At 32.6% G+C, this 23545-nt stretch overlaps 1 protein-coding gene across 16 annotated transcripts in view; it reads left to right on the top strand.

Moving 5' to 3' along the window:
* The window catches only part of DNAH7 (dynein axonemal heavy chain 7), a 120433-nt gene that overhangs the window by 61846 nt on the left and 35042 nt on the right, over positions 1-23545 (top strand). For 15 of the 16 annotated variants that reach the window (XM_066999915.1, XM_066999914.1, XM_066999916.1 and 12 more), the window contains 13 exons: positions 676-895; positions 2123-2995; positions 3827-4056; positions 5108-5438; positions 7156-7502; positions 8749-8929; positions 10254-10439; positions 12582-12745; positions 14967-15121; positions 16049-16239; positions 19392-19525; positions 20212-20547; positions 22647-22773. In XM_066999915.1, coding sequence (XP_066856016.1) covers positions 676-895; positions 2123-2995; positions 3827-4056; positions 5108-5438; positions 7156-7502; positions 8749-8929; positions 10254-10439; positions 12582-12745; positions 14967-15121; positions 16049-16239; positions 19392-19525; positions 20212-20547; positions 22647-22773 — 3475 coding nt within the window. Of the gene's footprint in view, positions 1-675; positions 896-2122; positions 2996-3826; positions 4057-5107; positions 5439-7155; positions 7503-8748; positions 8930-10253; positions 10440-12581; positions 12746-14966; positions 15122-16048; positions 16240-19391; positions 19526-20211; positions 20548-22646; positions 22799-23545 lie in introns of all 16 variants that reach the window. The other variant, XM_066999923.1, reaches the window with a different exon arrangement.

Genomic DNA, 23545 nt, shown 5'->3' on the forward strand with positions numbered 1-23545 from the left:
AACCAAGTTTTAGATTAGCTGAGGCTAATTCAGTTATTTGGGATATTTCTATGAACAGTATTCTTTGATGTATAACAAATAATAGTAGAATTTGGTTAGTCGTTATTCAAAGAATAGAACTGGAAACTGTTCTTAAATTTCGTGTGGTTTGAGAAGGCTTATTCTTTCTTTGGCCTTTCACCACGGCATAATTTTTGATTCTATGATTAGAAATTTTTATATTTTTATATTTTTATTTAAGTTTTACTATTCTATCCATTCTGACAGCTAAGTCCCAAAAGACCGTAATATCTCATTTCTAGATGAGGCTTGTGCTTTGACAGCTTCTGACTCTCTGAAGGGAGAAGACAGCAAGAGTTATTTGACCTACTTTACTGTTGCTAATCATAAAAATGGGGGAAAAGGGTATTAATTAGTTGTCTAACATAGCCAAATTTGTCAATATGTTCCACAGTTACTAGATTTGATTCACAGACAGAGTTAATCTTGTTGATCCAGTAAGAGAACTAAGATTTGTAAAACTGTCTGTGAGGAAGTTTAATCTTAGAATTTTAAAATTGGCATGGACTCAGAAGTAAATCAGTATACATACATAATATTGTTTATTAATTCACATGCTAGTATGATGGAATTGTGAGATTCACCTTGTTCTTATCATCTTTTATAACTTGTCAGTTATAGCTTTCCATCACAATATGTAGAATTGATTCCACAAATTATTAATGGAACCATGCGTATGTATAAAGAAGCTATGAAGAATCTGCTTCCTACTCCAGCCAAATCACACTATTTATTCAATCTCCGTGATTTTTCACGTGTTATTCAAGGTGTTTGCCTGTCGAGGCCTGAAACAACAGAATCCACAGGAATGATGAAACGTCTTTGGGTTCATGAGGTAAATCACCTAATACTAAAAAAATAATATTATAAATAAGAAAAAGATGCAGATTTGTGTATAAAAGTTTTTGTAATATTATTTTGCATTGGTTAGCAGCTGTAAATTGATATTACATTCATGAGACAGGATTTTGTCTATTGTATGGGCAGAGGGAATAAGACTTGTTTGAAGTATGAATCTTCTCTCAGTAGACAAGCTGACTGTTGATTCCTTCACTTTCATGTGATTACGTGCTCTCTGCAGCTTTGAAGGTCTGCACAGTCCTTTCCATTTCTTCTCTTCTTCCTCCCCCAAAACACAAATTAATGGTGAGAAGAACAGCAAGTAGTCCTGGGTCATGGGAAATTTTAGTAATCTAAAGTATGGTCCCCACTTTATTTTTTTTCTTTCCAGTCTTCTTTTAGAAGAAATTCCTGATCTTTCTGTTTTCAGCGTTTCCTAATCTTTCAGTCATAATAGGACAGACACTCTAGAGAAACTCAAGTGAACCATCCTTTTTGAGGCAGGAGGAGAATGCTCCAAATAGGTGGTATCTACTTTTTTTTTTTTTTTTTTCCCCTCTCCTGGATTAAAAGAAAGCAAGGTTGTTGGTAATTGTTGCTTTTTAAATATTTAGCATAAGTTCATAGAATCAAATCAAAATAAAGTGACCGTGGAAGAAATCTTTAGTGATCATGTAGTCCAATATACTTCTCCAAAGCAGGATCACAAAGAAAAGATCAAGTAACTTTTGAAGTTTTTTTTAGAAATTTCTTAAGAGTTCTCTAAGTATGAATACAATCTATTCCAGGCAATCCATTCATGCTGTTCACTATCTTTTTCATTAAAAAGATTTTCTAATATCCAACTGCAGTCTTCTTCCCTGAAATACAAACCCATATCTTGTCCTATCTTGCAGTATACAGAAAGATCAACATAATCCCATCCTCTTTGCAGCAGCCTTTTATACATTTATCTAATATGTTAATAAATGTGTAGTGTGTGTGTGTATATTTCCATACAGACTTTCACTTTAATTCCAAAATAATATTACTTGTCTCAACTGTTCAGATTGATTCTAAATATCTGTTTATTTTTTTCTATGTAGTGAAGTTTAAGATACATATATATATATATTATTCAATACATAATCTTTTGCAGATTGGTATTTGTTTTATCTTGACTAAAAAATACAAATTCAAGAGCAGAAGCAACTATTAAAAGAATTACATTTTTATCTTACAGGTTCTTAGAGTGTATTATGATCGCTTGGTGGATAATCCTGATAGGGCTTGGCTTGCTGGATTTATCCAAGAAGTAGTGAAAGATGATTTACATGAAGACTTTCATGAACTCTTCCAGAATCTGGACTTCAATAACGATGGAAGAGTGGAAGAAGATGACTTACGTAGCTTAATGTTTTGTGATTTTCATGACCCTAAAAGAGATGACACTAAATACAGGGAGATTAGTGATGTGGATCAGCTGAGATTAGTTGTAGAGAGTCACCTCGAAGAGTTTAATAACTTGAGCAGAAAGCCAATGCAGCTTGTCTTGTTCCAGTTCGCTATAGAACATATTTGTAGAATTTCCCGCATTCTGAAACAGCCTCGCAGCCATGCCCTTCTTGTTGGTGTTGGAGGTAGCGGTCGACAATCTCTTACTCGATTAGCAGCCCATATGGCTGAGTACAACCTTTTCCAGGTTGAAATAAGTAAAAGTTATGGTATCAATGAGTGGCACAAAGACTTAAAAATCATACTAAGAAAATCTACTGAAGCAGAAATGCAGGGAGTTTTCTTGTTTACAGATACACAGATAAAAAAGGAGTCATTCTTAGAAGACATTAACAACTTACTAAATGCAGGTGAAGTGCCAAATCTCTTTGCAGTAGATGAGAAACAAGAAATTTGTGAACAAATGCACCAAATAGATCGCCAGCGGGACAGGACAAAACAGACTGATGGAAGTCCTATAGCTCTTTTTAACATGTTTGTTGATCGCTGCCGAGATCAGCTTCATATAGTATTGGCAATGAGTCCTATTGGAGATGCTTTCCGTAATCGCCTTCGTAAATTTCCAGCTCTTGTCAACTGCTGCACACTAGACTGGTTTCAGGTAAAAAAAAAAAAAAAAAGAAAAAAATTGTTGGGCTTGTTTTTTCTAAGGGAAATGCAATAGAAATAGGACTTCAACCCTTTTTGTAAAGTAATTCTCTTTGGTCCAGTTAGCAGTGAAAAATACCTTAGATTTTCTTAGCATCATATTTTAAATTGTTTGCATAATTAGAATCATCTTGACTGTAATTAAGGCCAGTATAGGCAGAGAATGCAAAATCATCAAGAAAATAAATATCAGGATGTGGTATAAAAGTATAAACGGATGAGCACAGTACTGTAGACACTATAGATTTAAATATCTATTATTTTCTTCTATTATAAGGACTACCAGAATCTATGGTCCAAAAAAAGTTTGAAATCTCTGTCAAAGATATTTTTCCTCACTACTCTGCAGTAGGATTTTTTTCCATCTGCATGTTATATACAAAAAGCTTCATACATAATATTTAAGAAGTAGGATTTAAAGAATCTGAGGAAATTAAATTTCATCAAGTTTTAAAAGGTCCTACTGTATCTTTAAACATTACTTTGAAAAGGAAGAACAGAGACAGTCATACACCCCTATGGATACATTGAAAATGCAAAATTTTTCTTATAGTAAAAGTATTTCTTCCAGATAAAAGAAGATGGTGTCCTTGAACTGAATCTCTAGATCCTAGATATTTGAATTCTTTCCTGTACTGTTATTATCCTGTTTGATAATGATGGATCAGGCCATTTCTTTATGCCTTCATCTATGAAATGGAGTAAAGACACTTTTTTAAAAAAATATTTTGAGATCTATGAGTATGAAGTACTGAATAAGGGAGTGTTTATTCATTTGTTTCAGACATGGCCTGAAGATGCATTAGAAGCAGTTGCTTCTCGCTTCTTGGAAGATGTCGAAATGTCCAAAGAAACTCGAAGTGCGTGTATTGATATGTGTAAAAGCTTTCATACATCTACCATTGTTTTATCTGACTTATTCCATGTGGAACTGCAAAGACACAACTATGTTACACCTACTTCATACTTGGAATTGATCTCCACTTTTAAAACTCTACTTGAAAAGAAGCGCACGTAAGAATTTGTATTTATGACCTTTTCTAATGGAACTCAAGTTCTCAAAATATTATTTTCTATTTCCTATAGCTAATCTGAACAAAACAAATTAATTGTTTCTAGTAAACTTAAATTGATAGAATTGTACATGGATTAAATATATTCCTAGGACATGTACTTGATTCTTGGACAAAAGGTGTGACTTGATGCCTACAAAATATTCTTGCATTAGAACACTTTTAGCATCCCTAGTGTAGCTGTATGTTGATTATATATATATTATGCTGCCAGAATAATTAATGCAGCCTGCTTCCTCTGAGATTTGTTGGAGGATGTCTCCATCTTCTGAGTTGCTAGGTGCCATTGGCTTGCTAGTAGGGTATAGCTGTGCTATATCTGTGCAGAAAGGACCTCCATATGCATATGCACATCTGTTCTGCTCTCATGGATGCTAAGATGAAGTTCCTTTCCTTTCATTTTATTCCCACTGGTAGGACACTGCCATGACAATTAGGACAAGTGCTTAATTTGACCAGCAGGCTGTGTGAAGTGCTTTGTGCAGCAAGAAATTCCAGGAATAAAGGAATATAATCTTCAATATAATGACCTAATGTCTTTGGAATTTCTTCACTGTTGGCTGTCCTCAGAGCCATTCACATTCTGTTGCTAAAATGATTTTTCTTGATTATATTAATATTATTCCAACCTCACCTCAACTAATAATTTCCTCCTACTCCTTCTCTTGTCTGTTAACTACTGTGTCATCTTGATTTATTTTTTTTAGCTCCTGCCAACAAAGTGGCAAGCAAGGGCTTAATAAGCACTTATTTATCTTTATGTGACAAAGTATATATCCGTATCCCAACTTCTGAGTATGCATGGTAGAACAGGTAAAGACTATGTCTCAAGTAACCCCTGCTATGTTTACTATTTGATGAGCAAATTAAACAAGCATGGCAGAGAATTTGCTTATTCAGAGTAGTGAGAAATCGGGGGAATGGGTCCCAGTGAATGAAGTGATCAAGTACTGATAAAATATCTTTATAATATAGTGGTGTGTTTTTTTCAGTAAGGTGATGGAAATGAAAAGAAGATACGAAGTTGGCTTGGAGAAACTGAACTCTGCTGCATCCCAGGTAGCCTTAATGCAGTCTGAGCTGGAAGCTCTGCAACCTCAGTTACGGCAAGCTAGCAAGGAAGTTGATGAGATGATGGTAGTTATTCAAAAAGAGTCTCTGGAAGTAGCCAAAACTGAAAAAATTGTGAAAGCTGATGAAGCGGTGGCAAATGAGCAAGCTATGGCTGCCAAAGCCATCAAAGATGATTGCGATGCTGACTTAGCTCAAGCCATGCCTTGTTTAGAAGCTGCTCTGGCTGCCCTTGACACTCTAACTGCACAGGTATGTCTAACAGTATGTATTTATGCACTAGAGAGGTATTCAGAGAAACAAAAGCATGGAATTATATGTCTTTTCATATTTTACATGATTCTAACAAACACAAAGTTTTATAATTTGGAAACTTCTTGAAACCTTTCAGGTTTTTTTCCTAGCCAAAAAGCTGTAAGACTATATTTTTATGAGCTACAGGATCAAATATTCTAGATATTTCAAAATTCATAGTTATAAAAAATATTCTGAGTTAGCAATAGAGAAGTTACAAAAACTATACTTTTCATTTTCTTATTCAGAACCTGCCAGCCTGTCAACTATTATTTCTATATCCAGTCTTGCAGAGCCTAGAAATAGAAGTTGTGATTCTGTGTCTCCCTGCGTTAAGGACACATACTCTTCTTAAGAGCATGACACTGGAGGCAGACACTTCTGGTTTTATGGTCTTCCTTGCCTAGATAATATTTTGACCATGGCAGAATGAAAGGAAGTTTCCCAGATGGTAAAAGTGAGGGTGGACTAAGTGTACTTCTGCTGTTGTTGCAAAAATGAGAATTTTCAAATACTTTCAAGGAAATCCTAGCTGGAAAGCAGTTATTTTGTTACATACAGTTATTTTTTGGTATCAAAAGTTTTAGATTAGGCCATTATCAGATCATTGGCATGGTTTGTGAAAATAGTACATGACTTAGTCACTTCAAGGCAATTATACTTGCGAATAACAAAACAAGAACAAGGCTTTGAAGGCCGATGAAGTAATTAATTCTTTAGCTGCTGTGAATGCCTAGTGTATCAAAGAAAGGAATATTATAATACAAGAGAAAAAAATGCAGTAGGAACTTCCAGTGGAAAAAAAAGGAGGTTTTTCCTTAAAACATAATTAAATATCATGATGAAAATGGACACACATACCAAAAAAAAAAGTTTGTGTAGGAAAGCTTACAGATACAAAACTCTCTGATTCACCCTACACTCCTCTCATGATAAGCAGAGCAGGAAACAATTTGCAAATTGTGCCCATAAACTAGTTAGTTTACTAGCCTTCTGTTTAATCAGTTGTGCACTGTGTGTAGAATTGTTCAATTCTTTTATATTATTTTCTATATTTGCATTTAAAACTTTGCTTATTCATATCCTGTTTTCTTCTCATTACTAGTGAATGAAGAGAGAAGCTGCATCATCAAAAAAAAAGAAAAATTTTTTTCTCAGTGTTTTTCTTTCTTTCAGTTGTTTTTCCCTCATTCAGTTCACTCTGGAAATTTAATAACTGACCAGAATACGAATAGATTTATTTCTATACTTGGAGTGTATAGATGTTTAGTTCTGCGCTGAAGGCAGTTTTTACCTTATGCTATCTTAAATTTACTAATACACTGCTGAAGTGATTAAGTTTGAAAGTATCATATTAGAGCCTGAACTGAAATGTAGAGTTGAAATATCTAAATTTATGACTGAAGTGCAATGCCCACTACTGACTTAGGAGCAGAAACAGTACAACTAAAAATGAGTTACAGATGAGATTTTTTTTCTCCTATAAACTGATTGACTAGGTTTCACGTCTTTTTGTTTAAATGCTTAACCTGAATAGCACCTTAAAGAATGAAGTACAGTAGTAAAAAATGAAATAAACATTTTTCTAAAAGAAAATTATATATATATATAAAAACTACTAAAGGTTGTGCTTTTGTTTCTTTTTTGTTTGTTTGTTTGTTTACCTGTTTTTAAGGATATTACAGTAGTTAAGTCCATGAAGAGTCCTCCTGCTGGTGTCAAGCTTGTAATGGAAGCTATATGCATCCTTAAGGGAATAAAGGCAGATAGGATTCCAGATCCAACAGGTTCTGGAAGAAAAATTGAGGATTTCTGGGGTCCAGCTAAGAGACTTCTGGGTGACATAAGATTTCTTCAGTCTCTTCATGAATATGACAAGGATAACATTCCCCCAGCTTACATGGCTATCATAAGAAAACAGTATCTTATAAATCCTGAGTTTGTACCAGACAAGATTCGAAATGCTTCCACAGCAGCAGAGGGTCTGTGCAAATGGGTCATAGCCATGGAGTTTTATGATACGTAAGTATGTATAAAAAATAGTTAAGATAAATTTAATTAAAAAGATCAGTTTATTTCAATACCAGAAGAGATCTGAAATTCTTACCAGTGGGAAATTTGAGCAAATAAAGAAACATTCACTCATATCAGATACCAGTGTTAAGGTGTAGAGCCTGATTTTCAGTTCTAGACTTTTCTGAGAAGGCATGGGAGCAATATGTTCAGTTAGCAAATAAAGTTAACCTTTTAGAAAGCTGCATAGTGGCAGAGGCATTATTGAAATGTCTTTGGAAGCTTCTGAAAGTCATATCAAGCCCGAAGGATATTTTTGGTTACACATTGTATTTGATGCAGTGAAAAACGTGTGCTTAAGTTTTGATGATGTTTCCTAATTTGAAACATTAGGAACCCCCATTTAACAGTAAATCAGACTGGGATGACTAAGGCAAACTTGTAATTTGAAATTTGAGTAATGGTAAGTAGCACATGCTTTCATTTGAGAGGATGTTTGTTACTTGACAAACAAGATAAGTAAATGCATACTTGGTAAAGTTTTGAATTTGAGAACAACTTTGTAATATTATAAAGGCCTATTTTCAGAAAGAAAATTAACTAAAAATGTGGACCTTAAAGGTGATATGTAACTTACCAGTAAGAGCGGGGATTCACTAGTTATGAGGCTAATACTTATGGAATACCGCTTCAGTTGATTTAGGACATTCTAGCATGTTTTCTTGTTTCCTTTTTTTTTTTTTTTTCTTTTGGAAAGATAGTATGTTTTTGATTAATATGATGCTTCCAGTATTTTCCTCATGAAAGCATCAATGGAAAAGATTGAAATCCTCAAAGTCCTCAAAACTGGAAAATAGATTGTTGGATATTAAAAGTTTTTTTCCTCTCTCTCTTTTGTGTACAGTGTGTGTGTAACTTAATATGATTATTTGTGTGTTTCTAATGGAACAAATCTGTAATGGATTCTAAATTGTAATCAAATGGGAACACAATTTGGAAGATAACCATTTTCACTTTAAAGCATTAGCTCTTGTTACAGAAAATTTTGCAGAAACTGCTTAAGCCAGAAAGTATCAGCACAGAAAAAAGTGATGAATGCCGGTTGTGTTCAGATATCAAATAATGAAAAACAGAATGTTGCGTGAGCTACTGAGTAGTTATTTCCCTTCATCTTTCCTATGCTCATTTTTTAACGCTAACCCTGGATTGACGGTGTATCTTTCAGATGTTTAATTTATTTTTTGGCCATATTTAGAGTGACAAAAAATGTTGCACCCAAAAAACTGAAGTTGAATGAAGCTGAAGGAAAATTAAAGATTGCTATGGATGGCCTAAGAAAGAAACAAGCAGACCTGAAGGAAGTTCAAGATAAATTGGCTATACTCCAACAGACCCTGGAATCCAAGAAACGGGAGAAGGCTGACTTGGAAAATCAGGTATATGATGCAAAAAATGAACTGTTGTTCTGTTCTTTTTTTTAGAAAAGATATTTAAAATTTGTTTCTCTCTCAAATGAGATTTCTCCTTTTAACTATCAATATGTTGAACAAGTCCTATTCCTAGATTACTGGTTTTTTATTTCATTATAATGGTCTTGAAGTTACAAATAGGCAAAGCATGAGGAACAAATGCTTTAAAATAATGAAAAATGTAGATGTTATGAATTTAGTGATACCCCTCTGCTGCATCCTCACTCATATCTGCTTTCCTGTGAGGTGGTAAATTTTTAATGATTGTACTAAAAATTTGATTCTTTATTAAATTGTAAGTCAGTACATTTAAAGTTTTGAAAGCTTATTTACACCTTCTGTGCCAAAACAATTTTGAGAACGTTCATGGTAAACTCTGCTCCTGACACATAATAGCCATTATGTGTGCAGAGATAGGCGATGTTTTGAAGATGGTCATTTTTATTTATTTCTAAGATTTACAGTACAACACCGTGAGGTTTTGTTACAAGAATAGTATCAGAATTTGAAATGGAGCCTTAATTCTTGTCTGTAGTTAAACTCAGCTCTTTGTGTGTTTCTTCTGTATCCTGATATGGTAGTGTTTGGAAGAAGGGAGGACTAAACTACCTGAGCAGTTTGTTACTAGCATGGTGTAAATTGCCTGCTGTGGTTACCAGAAAAGAGAGAGGGTTTAACAGCAAAACAAGAGTTGGCAACATTTTACTCCTGTCCTGCAGCTGAAATGTGTCTTTACTACATAGTAAAGAACTCTAACAGAGCTGGATTAAATTCCTCTTAAATGATATTTAAATAATATTTTTGTTAGATTCTACACAAACTTGGAAGGATGGCATAGTTGAAAACCTACAAAAGAAACGCGGATTATATATACATAAGGAGGGTTTTTTTTTTTCACAGGAAAGAACATGCCTACTTTCATGAAAGAAACAGTGATCTCTCTGAGATGTTTTTTTCTCTTGTGACATGTCAATCATTTCCTTGACTTAATATTTTACAGATCACATGCAGAGCTATTATGAATTACATGTTTTATATTATTTTTCTTTCCTAGTTTAGGTGAAAAATTAACTGAAATTTTATGGAATTTACTGTGTTTACTGAGATTTACTGTTTACTGAGATTGTTTTTGCTCTTTAAACAATTTTATTGTAATCAGAAGTTTTCTTTCTATTCCATGAAATTATGTAGAAAACACCTGCACAGAAAAATAGCCTTTGAATGCTTTTGATGTTTGTAAAATATCTTTAAAGTGATCAAGTAATATAATCAACTATTTTTTTTTTCTAAGGTTGACTTATGCTGCAAAAAACTACAGCGAGCAGAACAACTGATTGGAGGCCTTGGGGGTGAGAAAACTCGGTGGAATGAGACTGCTTTGGAGCTGGCAAGGCAGTACATCAATTTGACTGGGGATATACTTATTTCATCAGGAATTGTAGCTTACCTAGGAGCCTTTACATCCAGCTACAGACAAGTAATATGCACAGTAATTTTGTCTGTGTGTTTTGTAATAATCTAAATTTAATTCATTTTTATTCTACTATACAGTTTATATTTTTAAATTATATTTTAATAGAATTTGTAAGAACTGAAACTGTATCATATGATTTTGAGTTTTGTTTATAAGTACTGTAATGTACTTAATGCTATGTAAAGGATAGACTCCTTTGATTGCTTCTCTTCTTTAAAGCAATTGCCAGTAACTTTATTTCTCATGGCTCTGCTTAGTCCTATTCCAATCAATGGCTAAATTCTCTTTACCTTTAGGGAAGACAAAATCAGCTCCTATTTCAGCAGCAACACAAGCAAGTTTTGAACATGGAGTAATTCTCTATAAAAAGAGACAAAAGATACAATAGCTCAGTAATATAGCAAATACGTGCTTGTAACTCCCAGTGAAATAAATAGACATTCTGAATACTACAGAATTTTAACATGACCGTTGATTTTAGGTGTCTCAATTTTTAGATGTCAAAATTAGCTTGACTTTAAATTTTTTTTTCTCAACACCGAAACATCCCACTGAATTTAGCTGGAGAAATTAATGCCTATCTCTGTTGAAAATCAGATCTAGGTTGTCGTAAGTTGCTAAAAAACTAAGAGAAAAAAAAATCCATGCGTCTTATTTGAACATAGATGTAGATATAATCCTTACTTCTGCTTCCCCTTATTTTCTATCAAAGTACTTTGTCCATTTTTCTTTAGGAAATTTTATACTGTTCTTTCAAACTATTGTTTTCTTCATAACATAAATATTTTGATATTACTCTTTTAAGTCTTTCTAGAATGGGAGTTTATGGTATGATTATTTATAGTGTAAATAAATAGCATTTACAGTTCCCAATTATGTAATTTTTAGTGTTCTCTTTTATAGTTATAACCTGCATTCTAAGTAACTCTCACTTTGTGTCTGGGTAGGTAGGATTATTTCTGGTGAAATATCTGAAATGGTTCTGAACTGTATTCCTGGCAAGGGTAGATAAAAATGCAGATGATATTCATAAAAGACATGTAGAGACATATACATGCTTATTCACTAAAAATGAATACATATTGGTTTCATATGAAAAGCTTAGTATAATTTAATTCTCTCTGACTGCATAGGTTTTTTGTTTGGTTGGTTTTGTTTTTTTTCTTTCTGTGAAATAGTAGGTATTGATTCCTGGTTGCTAGTTCTTACTCTTATGATTGTGCAGACACACATTAGTTAGGTAATTCAAGAATTGTTGGATGCACTTTTGTTCAGTTCATTTCGCCTGCTCTTATTCTTTTTATCCCTCTAGTTTTCACAAAGAAAAAGTTATATCTTTTGGAATATCAACCTTTTTTATGTGAATTGATAAATCCTTTATTCACCATCTCTGTGAATGTCTCTAGCTCTTTAGACCGTTTCCTTTAGCATATCTTTTTTTTTGTTGCTTGGGGCTTCAACAGCTAGTTTATAGTTTAAAATACTATAGCATACTTCTTTGACCTTACACATATAAGGTGTAATCATATATAAGATTGTGCCCATCATGTGAACAGACTATTTCTATAAAATTTGTTTCTTTAGAAGCATTCTTTCTAGTGGAATATGCTTTTGGGTTTACATATGTAAAGGCGTGTGCCTTCATTTTTATTATGCACCACACAAATTTATAATTTACACAACTGTATTGAGTTATGTGATACAATAGTGAAAAGCAACACTAAATGGTAAATCGTTGTGTTATTAAATTGTTAAGTTAGCTAAGTGTTGAAAAGTGTTTTGTATGTGTGTCCCGAGGGTTGAGTAATGAATTGGTTTTTTTTGTTTGTTTTTCCATTAGAATATGTGCATTTGTTCTACACTCATTCTATAGTATGGAAGACTACTGAGATGGTAATAAAAGCATACTAAGGTTCTGACCAAGTAAACTTCTATTTTATATATAGAAATCACATGCAAAGGCATTTTTAGAGACATTTTTAGGCACCTTAGACAGAAGCATAAGTTTCTTTACATCTGAAGATATAGTGATCTTGTATGTAGCAATTAGTACAGGAAATGTGTTGAAAAATATATATTTTTATAGTTTTGAAAATGTTGTGAATAGACAGAGCTTTAGTTAATGTTTGCTTTCTTCTTATCTAGATGCAAACTAAAGAATGGACATTATTTTGTAAAGCAAAAGACATTCCTTGTTCTGATGATTTTTCCTTAACAAATATCTTGGGAGAACCGGTGGAAATCAGAGCTTGGAATATTGCTGGATTACCCTCTGACAAGTTTTCTATTGATAATGGCATCATTATCTCGTGAGTAAAAAATAATTAAATTCTTACAGTGAATACTTGTTATTAAATACCTTCTTACAGCATGCTTTTCATTTAACTACCTGTGTAGACAGGTGTTTTTTTTTTTTTTTTGCTGCAGAGCTGGTTTAAACTGTATAGCTGGCTTAACAACCAAAGTTATAAAATTAAAAATGACAGGAATGTTTCAATTTATAAGAAAGAGTAATAATTCCTTTTCACTCTCCTCCTTTTTAATTTCTATTGATTGCTATTATGATACCACCTTTTTTTTTCTTTTTTTCTTTTTCCTACAAACACACTGCACACTGGATTGATTACTCTTCAGTTTAAGACATCCTAAAATGCTTCACTCAAGACAGGGGAAAAAAAATAACCTTCAAGTAAATATATAAGTATTTATGACAATACATGTTAGTAGTTGATCAAATCTTTATGCTGGAGTAAGAGGAAGCTATTCACAAGAGAAATACAAAGCAGCAAATACTGTATTCTGCAGCTTGGCTTTATCAGTATTTTAAAGTCATGAGAAATGCAAGAAGTGAAGGAATAGAATTTTCAATACTTTTCCTGTAGTATAGCCAGTAGTTATGGAAGTAATCATCCCTCAAAAACTACAGCTCTTTTAATTTTAAAGAAATATGCTAGTATCAGTTGCTACCAAGAAACATTTCTGCAGAGCTACTAAAGATTATTCTGCTAATCTTTCTATGAGGGTCACGTACTTTTTCTGTCAGATGGTACTGGAGATTCTACAGGTATTCTATAAAGAGTTTTCCAGTTTATTTTGGCAAGTGGTACAAGATCTTAACATCTAAGCTTGCGTTGTGACTGTTAAAAAAGCACCTCTCAGTTCTGTCCAGTATGCTTGCCAATACAATGCTACTGACTTTCAGCTACTAGGTTTTGTTCTTAAGGCAACTGAAGTCGAATTGACCATGAAGCAATGTTGTTTTGATTGGTGTTCTCTTTGTGATTGCTACCTGTTCACTTCCATTCACATCTGTTAGTTCTGCCTTTTCTGTATAAAGAATAAAAACCAGGTTAATGACTGTCAACTAGGCAGGTGCCTAAGTAGAGAAACAAAACACTGTAAAACAGAAGTAATGCACTAGCTAAAGAACCTCAACATATTTTCACTTGACTTTAAAGTTAGAATTGATTGTATGTCTGGAAGCAAAACTTCTTCCTGAAGTTAGCAGATATGTGCTGGGATAATGAATGTAGTATGTAACTTCTGTAAGCAATTACTGTATTAATAATTCAATCACTCAGGCTAAGCAGTTGACAAACGTTAATGAATTCAGCATTTCCACAGTACATCCTATCACTTCACTTTTATAAAGCTTTAATCAAAATTCTCTTTGAAATAATGGAAGGATGATTAGCACTTTAAAACTAAATAATGATAGCTCTTAGTTTTGAAATGAGATTTATCTCAAATTGAAAATACGTATTGTGCATGTAATTACATGTTTATGCCTAGCATTTATTTTAGGGCCCCAAGAACCATATAAAATGCATCTCAAGCCTTTTATAACAATAAATAAATTTAAAAAGCAGAATTAGAGATATTTTTGGAAACACGGTGATTGCTTATGCATTCCCATCAATAAAAAATGGTTTTATTGTTGATGAAAACTCTGTGTGTTTGGCTGTTATAAGGGAACACTTCTTTAGTTAATGTAACTACATGTGGTAGAGAATACTGCAAAAAAATACATGAAGTAGTTACCAAGTCTGGCAAAAAATAAAATCCAGAAGTTCTGCCTGTCCATTGCTGCTTTAGTTAGGATCTAAAAGGTAGATACCTATGAAGCTGCTTACATGTTCCCTTTTATTCTAACTGTAAAATCTCTCTTCAGTAGAAAATTCTGTTAATTGGCTTGAAAATGCTAACTTATTTTTATCATTACTATATTAAAACTGTTCAAAATTTCCAAACTTAAAGTGGTATTTTTATTTTTAAAATGTTAAAAAATAAAGTGAGATGAAACTTTCTAGGAATTAAGAAGTATTATTCTTAAGTACTTTCTTAGAATATCCTCCCCCTTAGAAAGGGGGGATATTATTTTTGTAAATAAAGTATGTGCCTACTACAATTTTATACTTATGTGCTTTTGTTGTAATGAAAAAGTAAATAAATTGCCTAAAATATCTACTTTGAGATAAACATTCGAATAGCTTTTATTTCAGTTTTGAAAGTTTGTATTTTTCCTTTTAGTAATGCAAGAAGATGGCCTCTAATGATAGATCCTCAGGGTCAAGCAAATAAATGGATAAAGAATATGGAAAAAGTCAATAGCTTGCATATAATCAAACTCAGCGACCCTCAATTTGTTACAACACTGGAAAACTGCATTCAATTTGGTAGTCCTGGTAAGTTATTAAGTTATGAAAGTGTAAATTACAAAAGAACCTGGAGAGCGCACAATTAACTAAAAAATGGAACTTCGGTGAGTGTCAAACATTTCTCTTTTTGATCCAAATTGGTGCGATAATAGTTGATGTCCTCACCCCAGGTAAAAAACTACTTCTCAGCACAATATAATCCTAACCCTCAGTTTAACTGGTATCTTTTAATTGCTCTATGAGACTTGTTATGTCTTTACTTTTATATTAAAATAATTTGATTTCTAAAAAGTAATGATGTTTTTATTTGGTATTTTGTATTTATTTTAGAGTATAAATTACTAGATTGCTAGACTATGATCATTTAATGATTCCTGTATTCTGCATAGTAATTTTACTGCAGTTATTTTACTCTTTTACCCTCAAACGTAAATAAATTAATGAAATACATGGCTATATCTGCAGCTATTTTTTAACGGATAACTGGACTACAAATAAAGAAATGGATTGTTTATTGTCAATTATTTCTCTCTTGATTTAGAGATTCTCATAGGTTTACAGAGAAAACAGAAGCAGATTTAAGCACCCAAAATGACTTCTGTGCAACATGCCATTTAATTTGTTGTTAGGTCCCTTTTTAAAAATGGTAGCCTTAAACTGTTCTAATCCGCTGGCAGCAGTAATACTGGTAACATTTTAGTTGCTTGCTTGTAAAATGATACATTAATAATTAAGAAAATAAAGAAATTAAAGGTACAGTTCTCTGCTTCATTGTTCAATTAGCTGAATACTCTAAGAAACATAACCTTATCTGTAGATATTGCTCGATTGATGTTTTTATTGTTTGCATGCTACATACACATTATATGTATGTATTGAAAAAAATATGCGTGTGTATATATATATATATATATATGTCAAGATAGCCCTGCTAACTCTTATGTTATGTTGAAGTGCTACTGGAGAATATTGGAGAAGAACTGGATCCTATCCTAGAGCCACTTTTGCTCAAACAGACATTTAAGCAGTCAGGAAGTATATGCATTTGCCTTGGAGACTCCACTATTGAGTATGCACCCGAATTCCGCTTTTATATTACAACTAAGCTGAGAAATCCACATTATCTTCCTGAAGTATCTGTTAAGGTAATAATTTTGAAAACAAATGTTCAAACTGTGTTTTAATTTTAAAATGATTCCTTAGCTACAATCAAGGAAGAGTTTCTGGCATTAGTTGATTCCTTCTCACCTGTCAACACTGCTCTTCTTGACACTGCTGGAAGCCTGGTATCATCTTGGAAGTGTTGACATTTCTCATACCTAATATTTCACCTTTCAATTCTGTCATTCTTTAATACTGTGATAATACGCTTTTTACCAGTTTGTATCTCCTGATTCTGTTTAGTCACCTTTATTGTAAAAATATTTACTGGGACTTAATATAGTAGTCACCTCACATGATAACTCTAAATTAGACTTTCATATTCAAGATTTTTATTTGTAGTAGACTTAGGGACAAGAGTCTGAGCAAATTTTGGCACTTTACCGTGTTTATAAATGAAAATGTATTTCCAGATTTGTGTATTTGATAACAATAGCCATTTTTATTTTTCCATTAGGGGGAAAAAAAAAAAAAGTTGTTTCCTGCATGAAAGAATAAAATTGGTGGTTTATTCTTCTAGAAGTTGCTAGGGAGATGTATTCCACTTTTTATTCACCATTGCTTTTACAAAATTGTTTATAAAAAAATATTGAAAATTTACACGTTGGTTAAGCATAGGGTAGTGAAACACAATCTTCAAATCAAAATTTTGTAAACTAATGTGATATTCAGCAAAATGGAAGAGTAAGTTAAGTTTTAACCATGAAGGAGTACTGATGCATGAAAAATAATGAAAGGGAATAACTTTGTTCAGTTCAATAAACATCACCTATACATTGATCTTTTATCAAAGAAGTTAATTAGCTGCAGGTTCAGAAAAACAGATGAAATATGAAAATGCAAAAGATTTACTCAGAGTACATATGCATTTAAAATGTATATGAAGATTATTTCCTAAGAAAAGTTTTTTATTTAACAGAATTAAAATCTCCTAGTTGCCAGTTAACAGTCAATACAGACTTTAGTTTGTTCTATGCAGCCAGGTGTTAGTTGCTGTAACAAGCAACAGTTTGTGACGTTGCTGGGTATACTCCTAGCTACACATGCTGCCGAGCTAGCCAGCTAAGGTGGCTTATGCGTACGGAGAAGTAGGCAGAAAAATAACATCTAATTATTGCTGCTAATTTGCTAATATATAATTATTGTTGCTAATTGCGACACACAATGATGTACTTGTCCTAAAGATTACTCAGGAGCTAGATAGAGAATCTGGTTATTGATATGGTTATCATATTTCATAGAAAAAGATTGTACTGCATTCTGATGTGTCTTACATAGTGAACATTCAAAGACACACAGAAAATATATTTACATGTATTTATAAAACGTATGTATATTTGCAATGATTAGACACTGAGTAGTTTTCCTCTAAGATTATTAATCAGAAATAGCACAAGTAAAAAAAAAAAAAAAAACACTAAAAAGATAATTTTCAGCACTGCTGGGGGGAAGCTGAGTTTTATTTATGTCCATAAAAAATATAATTCCGTCTCTTGGGGACTAAGGAGGAATGCAGATCCTAACAGCACTTTGAGCTTAAACCTCAGAGTTTCAGATATCCGAACCAGCCAATGTTTCAGAGCATGGCAGCTCTGGTTGAAAGTTAACTCATAAAGCTGTATGTAGCTATCCTTCTACTTTGAGGAAAGGAAACTGAGCTTATGAAAGTTTCCTGATGTTTAGAAGCTTTAGGTACCTTTTATATTTCCTTTTAGACTACCAGTACTAAAATTGCTAAACTAGATGGGGAAGAAATAGGCCATGATGCTAGTGAAGATACTACTGATTCTTAGTGTCATATATAACTGAATTTCCTCTCAAAATTCCTGTGTGAAAGAGCAGTGTGATGTGCTCTGTTGTAAATTATTTTCAGATGAGGCTTACAATAACAAATGACTATTAATAGTAAGTGATTTATAATGATAATAATGATTAATAACTATTGATAACTTCAAGAATGTTAGAATACTATCCCTCCTAACTTTATAAACAAAACTTATGAAAAAGACCTGAAATACTTTGACAACTTTCAGGTATTATTAGTGAAGGAAGCAGATCAAGACAAATCGATTTTACAGATATCCTGTATCCTGACTGATCGTGAGGTTCAAGCTGAATGTTCTTTTGAAATAGTAGTCAACGATCTTCTGTGCCCACCAAGAAGCCCAAAGAAAATCTGTAGTCACTATTAGGTGGTTCCTTAAAACCAATTCTTTCATCAGTCTTAAGTTGATAAGTAAATTTTCTTGATTTTTGCACTGTGTGCATCAACTATTTTCTAGACTCCTGCTGGCATTGTGTTCTTCACCTTTCACATGTGCAACACTATGCTTTTCTACCACTTCAGCCAGAGGATATGGCTTTTATTGGATTGGTTATAAATATGTCACAGCGTAGGAATTCTTTTAAATTATATATATTTGTCACATATTTTCCTGTGAAAAAGAGAAAATTATGTTATGCTATTTCTAGGATACAAATGCCCTTGGTAATAACAACAACACAAATTGCATGTGAACAGGGCCATTAAAGGGAGAAAATTTATGTTGCATAGGCACTACTAGCTTGAAGTAGAACTCCAGCATGTATGTTTCCAGTTACTTTACGAAAACAGCAAAGATTTTAAGATGTTTCTAAACACCATAATATTTCATCTGTGTGGGGCTTCATCTATATTTTCATAAAATACAGTGTCAGCTTCCCATTTACAGTAGGATGTTGAGGTTGAATGATTTTTGAGAACAGCAAATTTATTTACAAAATCTGTATATTAAATTGAATCTTCCATTCATAGAAATGTCTCTAGTGAAAACTATTTAATGCATACAGGTATAAAAATGGGAAGATCCTTCTTATATGTACAATTGTTCACCCATGGCATGTGGACCAATCACTTGAAGCACTGAAGTCCATGTAATTGTGAGGAATAGAATGGAATTCTAACCATGAGAAGGCTGCAACAAGAATGTATAGCTTTCTGGGCTAATCCTCGTGTTAGAAAGCCAACTCCATCTTAAACCCTCATCTTCCATTAATTTACTTTCAAATTTTGGTTAAGAATATTACATGAATAATTAAAATGAATAAGCTTTTGAATTGCATATGGCTCTCTTTCAAAACCTCTCTCTTCTAACAGGTAACATTATTGAATTTCATGATAACTTCAGAAGGACTGCAGGATCAGCTTCTTGGAATTGTAGTTGCAAGAGAAAGGCCAGATCTTGAAGAAGAAAAACAAGCTCTCATCCTTCAAGGAGCTGAGAATAAAAGGTATCAAGATAACTTCCCTTGCTAGACACAGAAGCAGGTCTTAGTGTAAGAAAATAAAAAGCGTAGAAAATACACTTCCTATACTTTATAACACGTATCAGTTTTAACAGGAAATTCAAGACTGCTATTTTTGTTTGTTTTTTAAAGGCTGATTAGGATGCATGGTCTTACTCATATTCCTACTGGTTTTAGCTTTCTTTCACTGACATGGTTTACTGTTTCTTGGATTATAATAAAATGTTAAAGAGCTTAACAGGGGGTTGTGTAATTGCAAAATGTAATTCCTGATCCTGTCCTCCATTTTAATATGTTCCTTTCATGAAGTTGTTGACAGATGACTTGCTGCCCTCGCAAATTTTGATTAGATATTAATGGATTTTTTTAGACTTTTTCATTGTGTGCTACATTTGCAGTTATTGTACATGCAAAACGCATTTTTTCCCCTAGGTCAAAGCATGAAATGTGCAGCATTCAAAGTATTGTGGCACTTTCTCCCTTTCCATTTGCAATAATACTGTCAATTTTTAGCCTGAAATTAGCTTAATTTTTCAGAAATGTAAGGTAATGTTTAATGACAAAAAAAGTTTTATAATATACCTAGCACAAATAGAATCTACACATTATCTTTTATGGAAACTAGCAGAAAATTACTAATTTTCATATGTGAAAAATGTATATTATTTTAGGCAACTAAAAGAAATAGAAGACAAGATTTTAGAAGTTCTTTCAGCTTCAGAAGGAAATATTTTAGAAGATGAAACTGCTATTAAGATATTGTCTTCTTCCAAAGTTCTGGCTAATGAGATTTCTGAAAAACAAGCGGTGGCTGAAGAAACAGAAAAGAAGATTGATGCTACTCGTATGGGCTATCGTCCTATTGCTATCCATTCATCAATCTTGTTTTTTTCTATTGCTGATCTAGCCAACATTGAGCCTATGTACCAATATTCTCTTATGTGGTTTATTAACCTTTTCATCATGTCTATAGATAATTCAGAGAAATCAGAAGTTTTACAAACAAGGTAAGAGTGATAATTTGCCATTTGTAATTGATGTATTCACTGTTACTCCAGAAGTGTTACTGTCATTTCTCCAAAGTGTATTGTGTCAGGCATTGCATTTTAAAATATTTTTTGTACGTCATATTTTTCTGGAAGATAATTTATTCATAGAAACAAAATGGTATGGTATAATACAGATGCAACATATTCCACTATTTCTATTTAGTAATTGTACCTCAAGTCATGTGTGAAATTGCAAAGTACCAGATAGATAAATATGGTCCACTTGCTTTGACTTTATATTTCATTTCATGTACTAACTATGTATGCCTTCAAGAAACAGACAAACTTCTTCACACAATTGGTGAGAGAGAATTTATATGGAAATTATAAGGAAAGGTTATCTAGTTAAGATTACAAACGTCAATTTCCGAATTGTCCATTACTTACTGTCCATGCTTTCTTTAAATACAAGTTGTAGTACCTGGTAGGGTAGTGCTTAGAGTGTAGATTAATGTGTTTATTTTAATGGCATACTGGTTATAAAGGTTATTTTTTCATTAGAATTTGGTCAAGGTTTGTGCAATCTAAGACTAGCATAACTTTTTTTTTAATCAAAGATAAACCGTTTAAGTCAGAGCTTAACATTTTCATATCATACTTGAAACTATATTCAAGGTATACTTGACAAGATATACAGACAATAAGTCTGTGTTCTACAAGCCTTGTTCTTTAACTTTTAAATATTTCTTTATGTAAAAAAACTAAAAGCCTAAATTAAAGTAATAAAAAATGTTTTTATACTTTCTTGAAACAAAAACGTTGTTAGCAGAAATATAAAGATACAAGACTTGAACCTAACTGACAGTGTACATTCTCAGGGCACAACTGGTGTAAGCTCATTTTAATAATTTTGCCCAGTGAAGAATAAAGAGGCGAAGGCACAGAAAATTCCCCACAAATTAATAATTCATGTAGGACTGTTTGTCTTGGGCTGTCTTTACTAGTCAGTTTTTTTTACTAGTCAGTTTTCACTATATGCTCTGGACTGAGATTTTTTAATTCTTTATTCTGTTCTGAACAATAAAATCTAGTTAGTTCTCTAAATCTTGGAAAAAAGTTTAATTTTGTCCCATGGCTATCTTTGTGTAGTTTGTGCATAAATTGTATGTATGCCTGTTTAATGGATGAGGAATCAGTAATTTTGAGAGGACTTAAAAGGCTAATAAAAAAGGAGAATTTGTTACATTAATAATAATAAGATGGTCTATTTCTGTTTAGCTGAATAGAAGAAAAAAGATTGAAACATGAGACTAGAAAGGAGACACAGATCATAGAATGTTTTGGGTTGGATCGTGCAACATAGCTTGCTCTCACCCTTGATCTACTTTCAGATCTTTCCACTTTCCAATTATAATAGATCACATTTAGGTTTTGGAATGATCACCATGTCTGAAGTGGAAGAATACCCTCAGAATAACTACCTGCCAAAGGACTGGTGATCTAGATACTTGGAAAAAAGCCATAGCACCCCTCCACATCTCTGTTATTACCTTGAAAGAAGTATTTGAAATAATTGTGCAAATTCAGTATCTGCATTTCTAATCACCTGTATGGATTTTCCATTATTTTGACTAGGTATTCAACTGAACTTGAACTTTTGCAAAACAGCCTCCAAGGAGGCCTTAGATGGTCTCCATGCTTGTTTTTTAAAGAAAATTATTGATAATAAATCACAATTTAAGATATTTGTATTAGTGTATTGAGGAAAATAGTCTGTAGAATGGGAAACATACTTCAAATGACCATTAAAATAGGCTGGTTTGATTTTGGCATTGGTATTTTATGTTCATAATGAATTTTAAGATCATTGTTGTTTTGTACCCCTCTCAAAGGGACCTCTCCTCATAAAAAAGATGTTTTATTAAAATGTAATTCCACTTAAATAATTTTTGTTATTTTGCTCATAACTTGGAACACATATTTAATGATTCTTTTGGGGGTAATTGACCAGAGAGTTTATTGCACCAGAGGAAATCCAATTTGTTTGTAATAGGTTTCCAGAATACACAAGCTTTAGTGATATTAATGGAAGATTGTTCTTTTCCTGACATCTCTAGGTTGAAGATTCTCAAGGATCATTTTACTTACTCACTTTATGTCAATGTCTGTCGCTCACTGTTTGAAAAGGACAAGCTGCTCTTCTCTTTTTGTCTAACTGTGAATCTTCTGAAATATGAAAAATTGGTAACTAAAAATAATTTGCAGCTTGGTATGATATATATAAAACTGCATATACAAGCTAACAGTAATAGGAATTTAGAAGATAAAATAGAAAAATAAGTTTATATATAATAATCAAACACCTCAATTATGGATTTTAATAAGTAATTATAAGCATTGAAAAATAATCTCTAGAATAAAATAAAATATGTAACAAACAGGTCTGGCAAATCTGAACTAGGTGATGGTAGTTTTCTAAACATGACTTAAACTTAAGTCTAGCCTATGTTATTCTAACAGTCAACAGTTTCCAAAATTTTACTATAACATGAGTATTCTAACAGTATAGAAAAATGAACTGTAACCATTGATTTAAGAAACTACTCATGTTTTTCACTTAGGGTGCTAAATGTGTTTAATTTTTACAAAGAATTCCTGAAAAAATCAAACACTTGTATCAAATTAATTCTATTAATTTCTACTAATTCTTTACAAAATATTCCTTTACTAGGATTTTTTTTAATTAAGTGAAATACACCCCTTTTATTCATGTTTTCTGCAAAATGGTACTTACAGGTGCTTGGGGTTGTTTCTTTCACTTTTAAGATTTTAGACACTTCAAACTTTTTGCATTGGGGAATACATAGAAGTGAATATTTTAAAGAGCTGACAGTAATAATCATAGATGCAGGAACCTGGATTTACAAATTTAAGCCAAAGAGATTTTGAGATAAAGGAATATTGAGAAAGGAATGGGACATGTAATAGGCTGATAGTAGTGTTTCATATTTAGGCT

This window comes from Anser cygnoides, chromosome 6 (assembly GCF_040182565.1).
Source record: "Anser cygnoides isolate HZ-2024a breed goose chromosome 6, Taihu_goose_T2T_genome, whole genome shotgun sequence".
In the NCBI taxonomy this organism is placed as follows: Eukaryota; Metazoa; Chordata; class Aves; order Anseriformes; family Anatidae; genus Anser; species Anser cygnoides.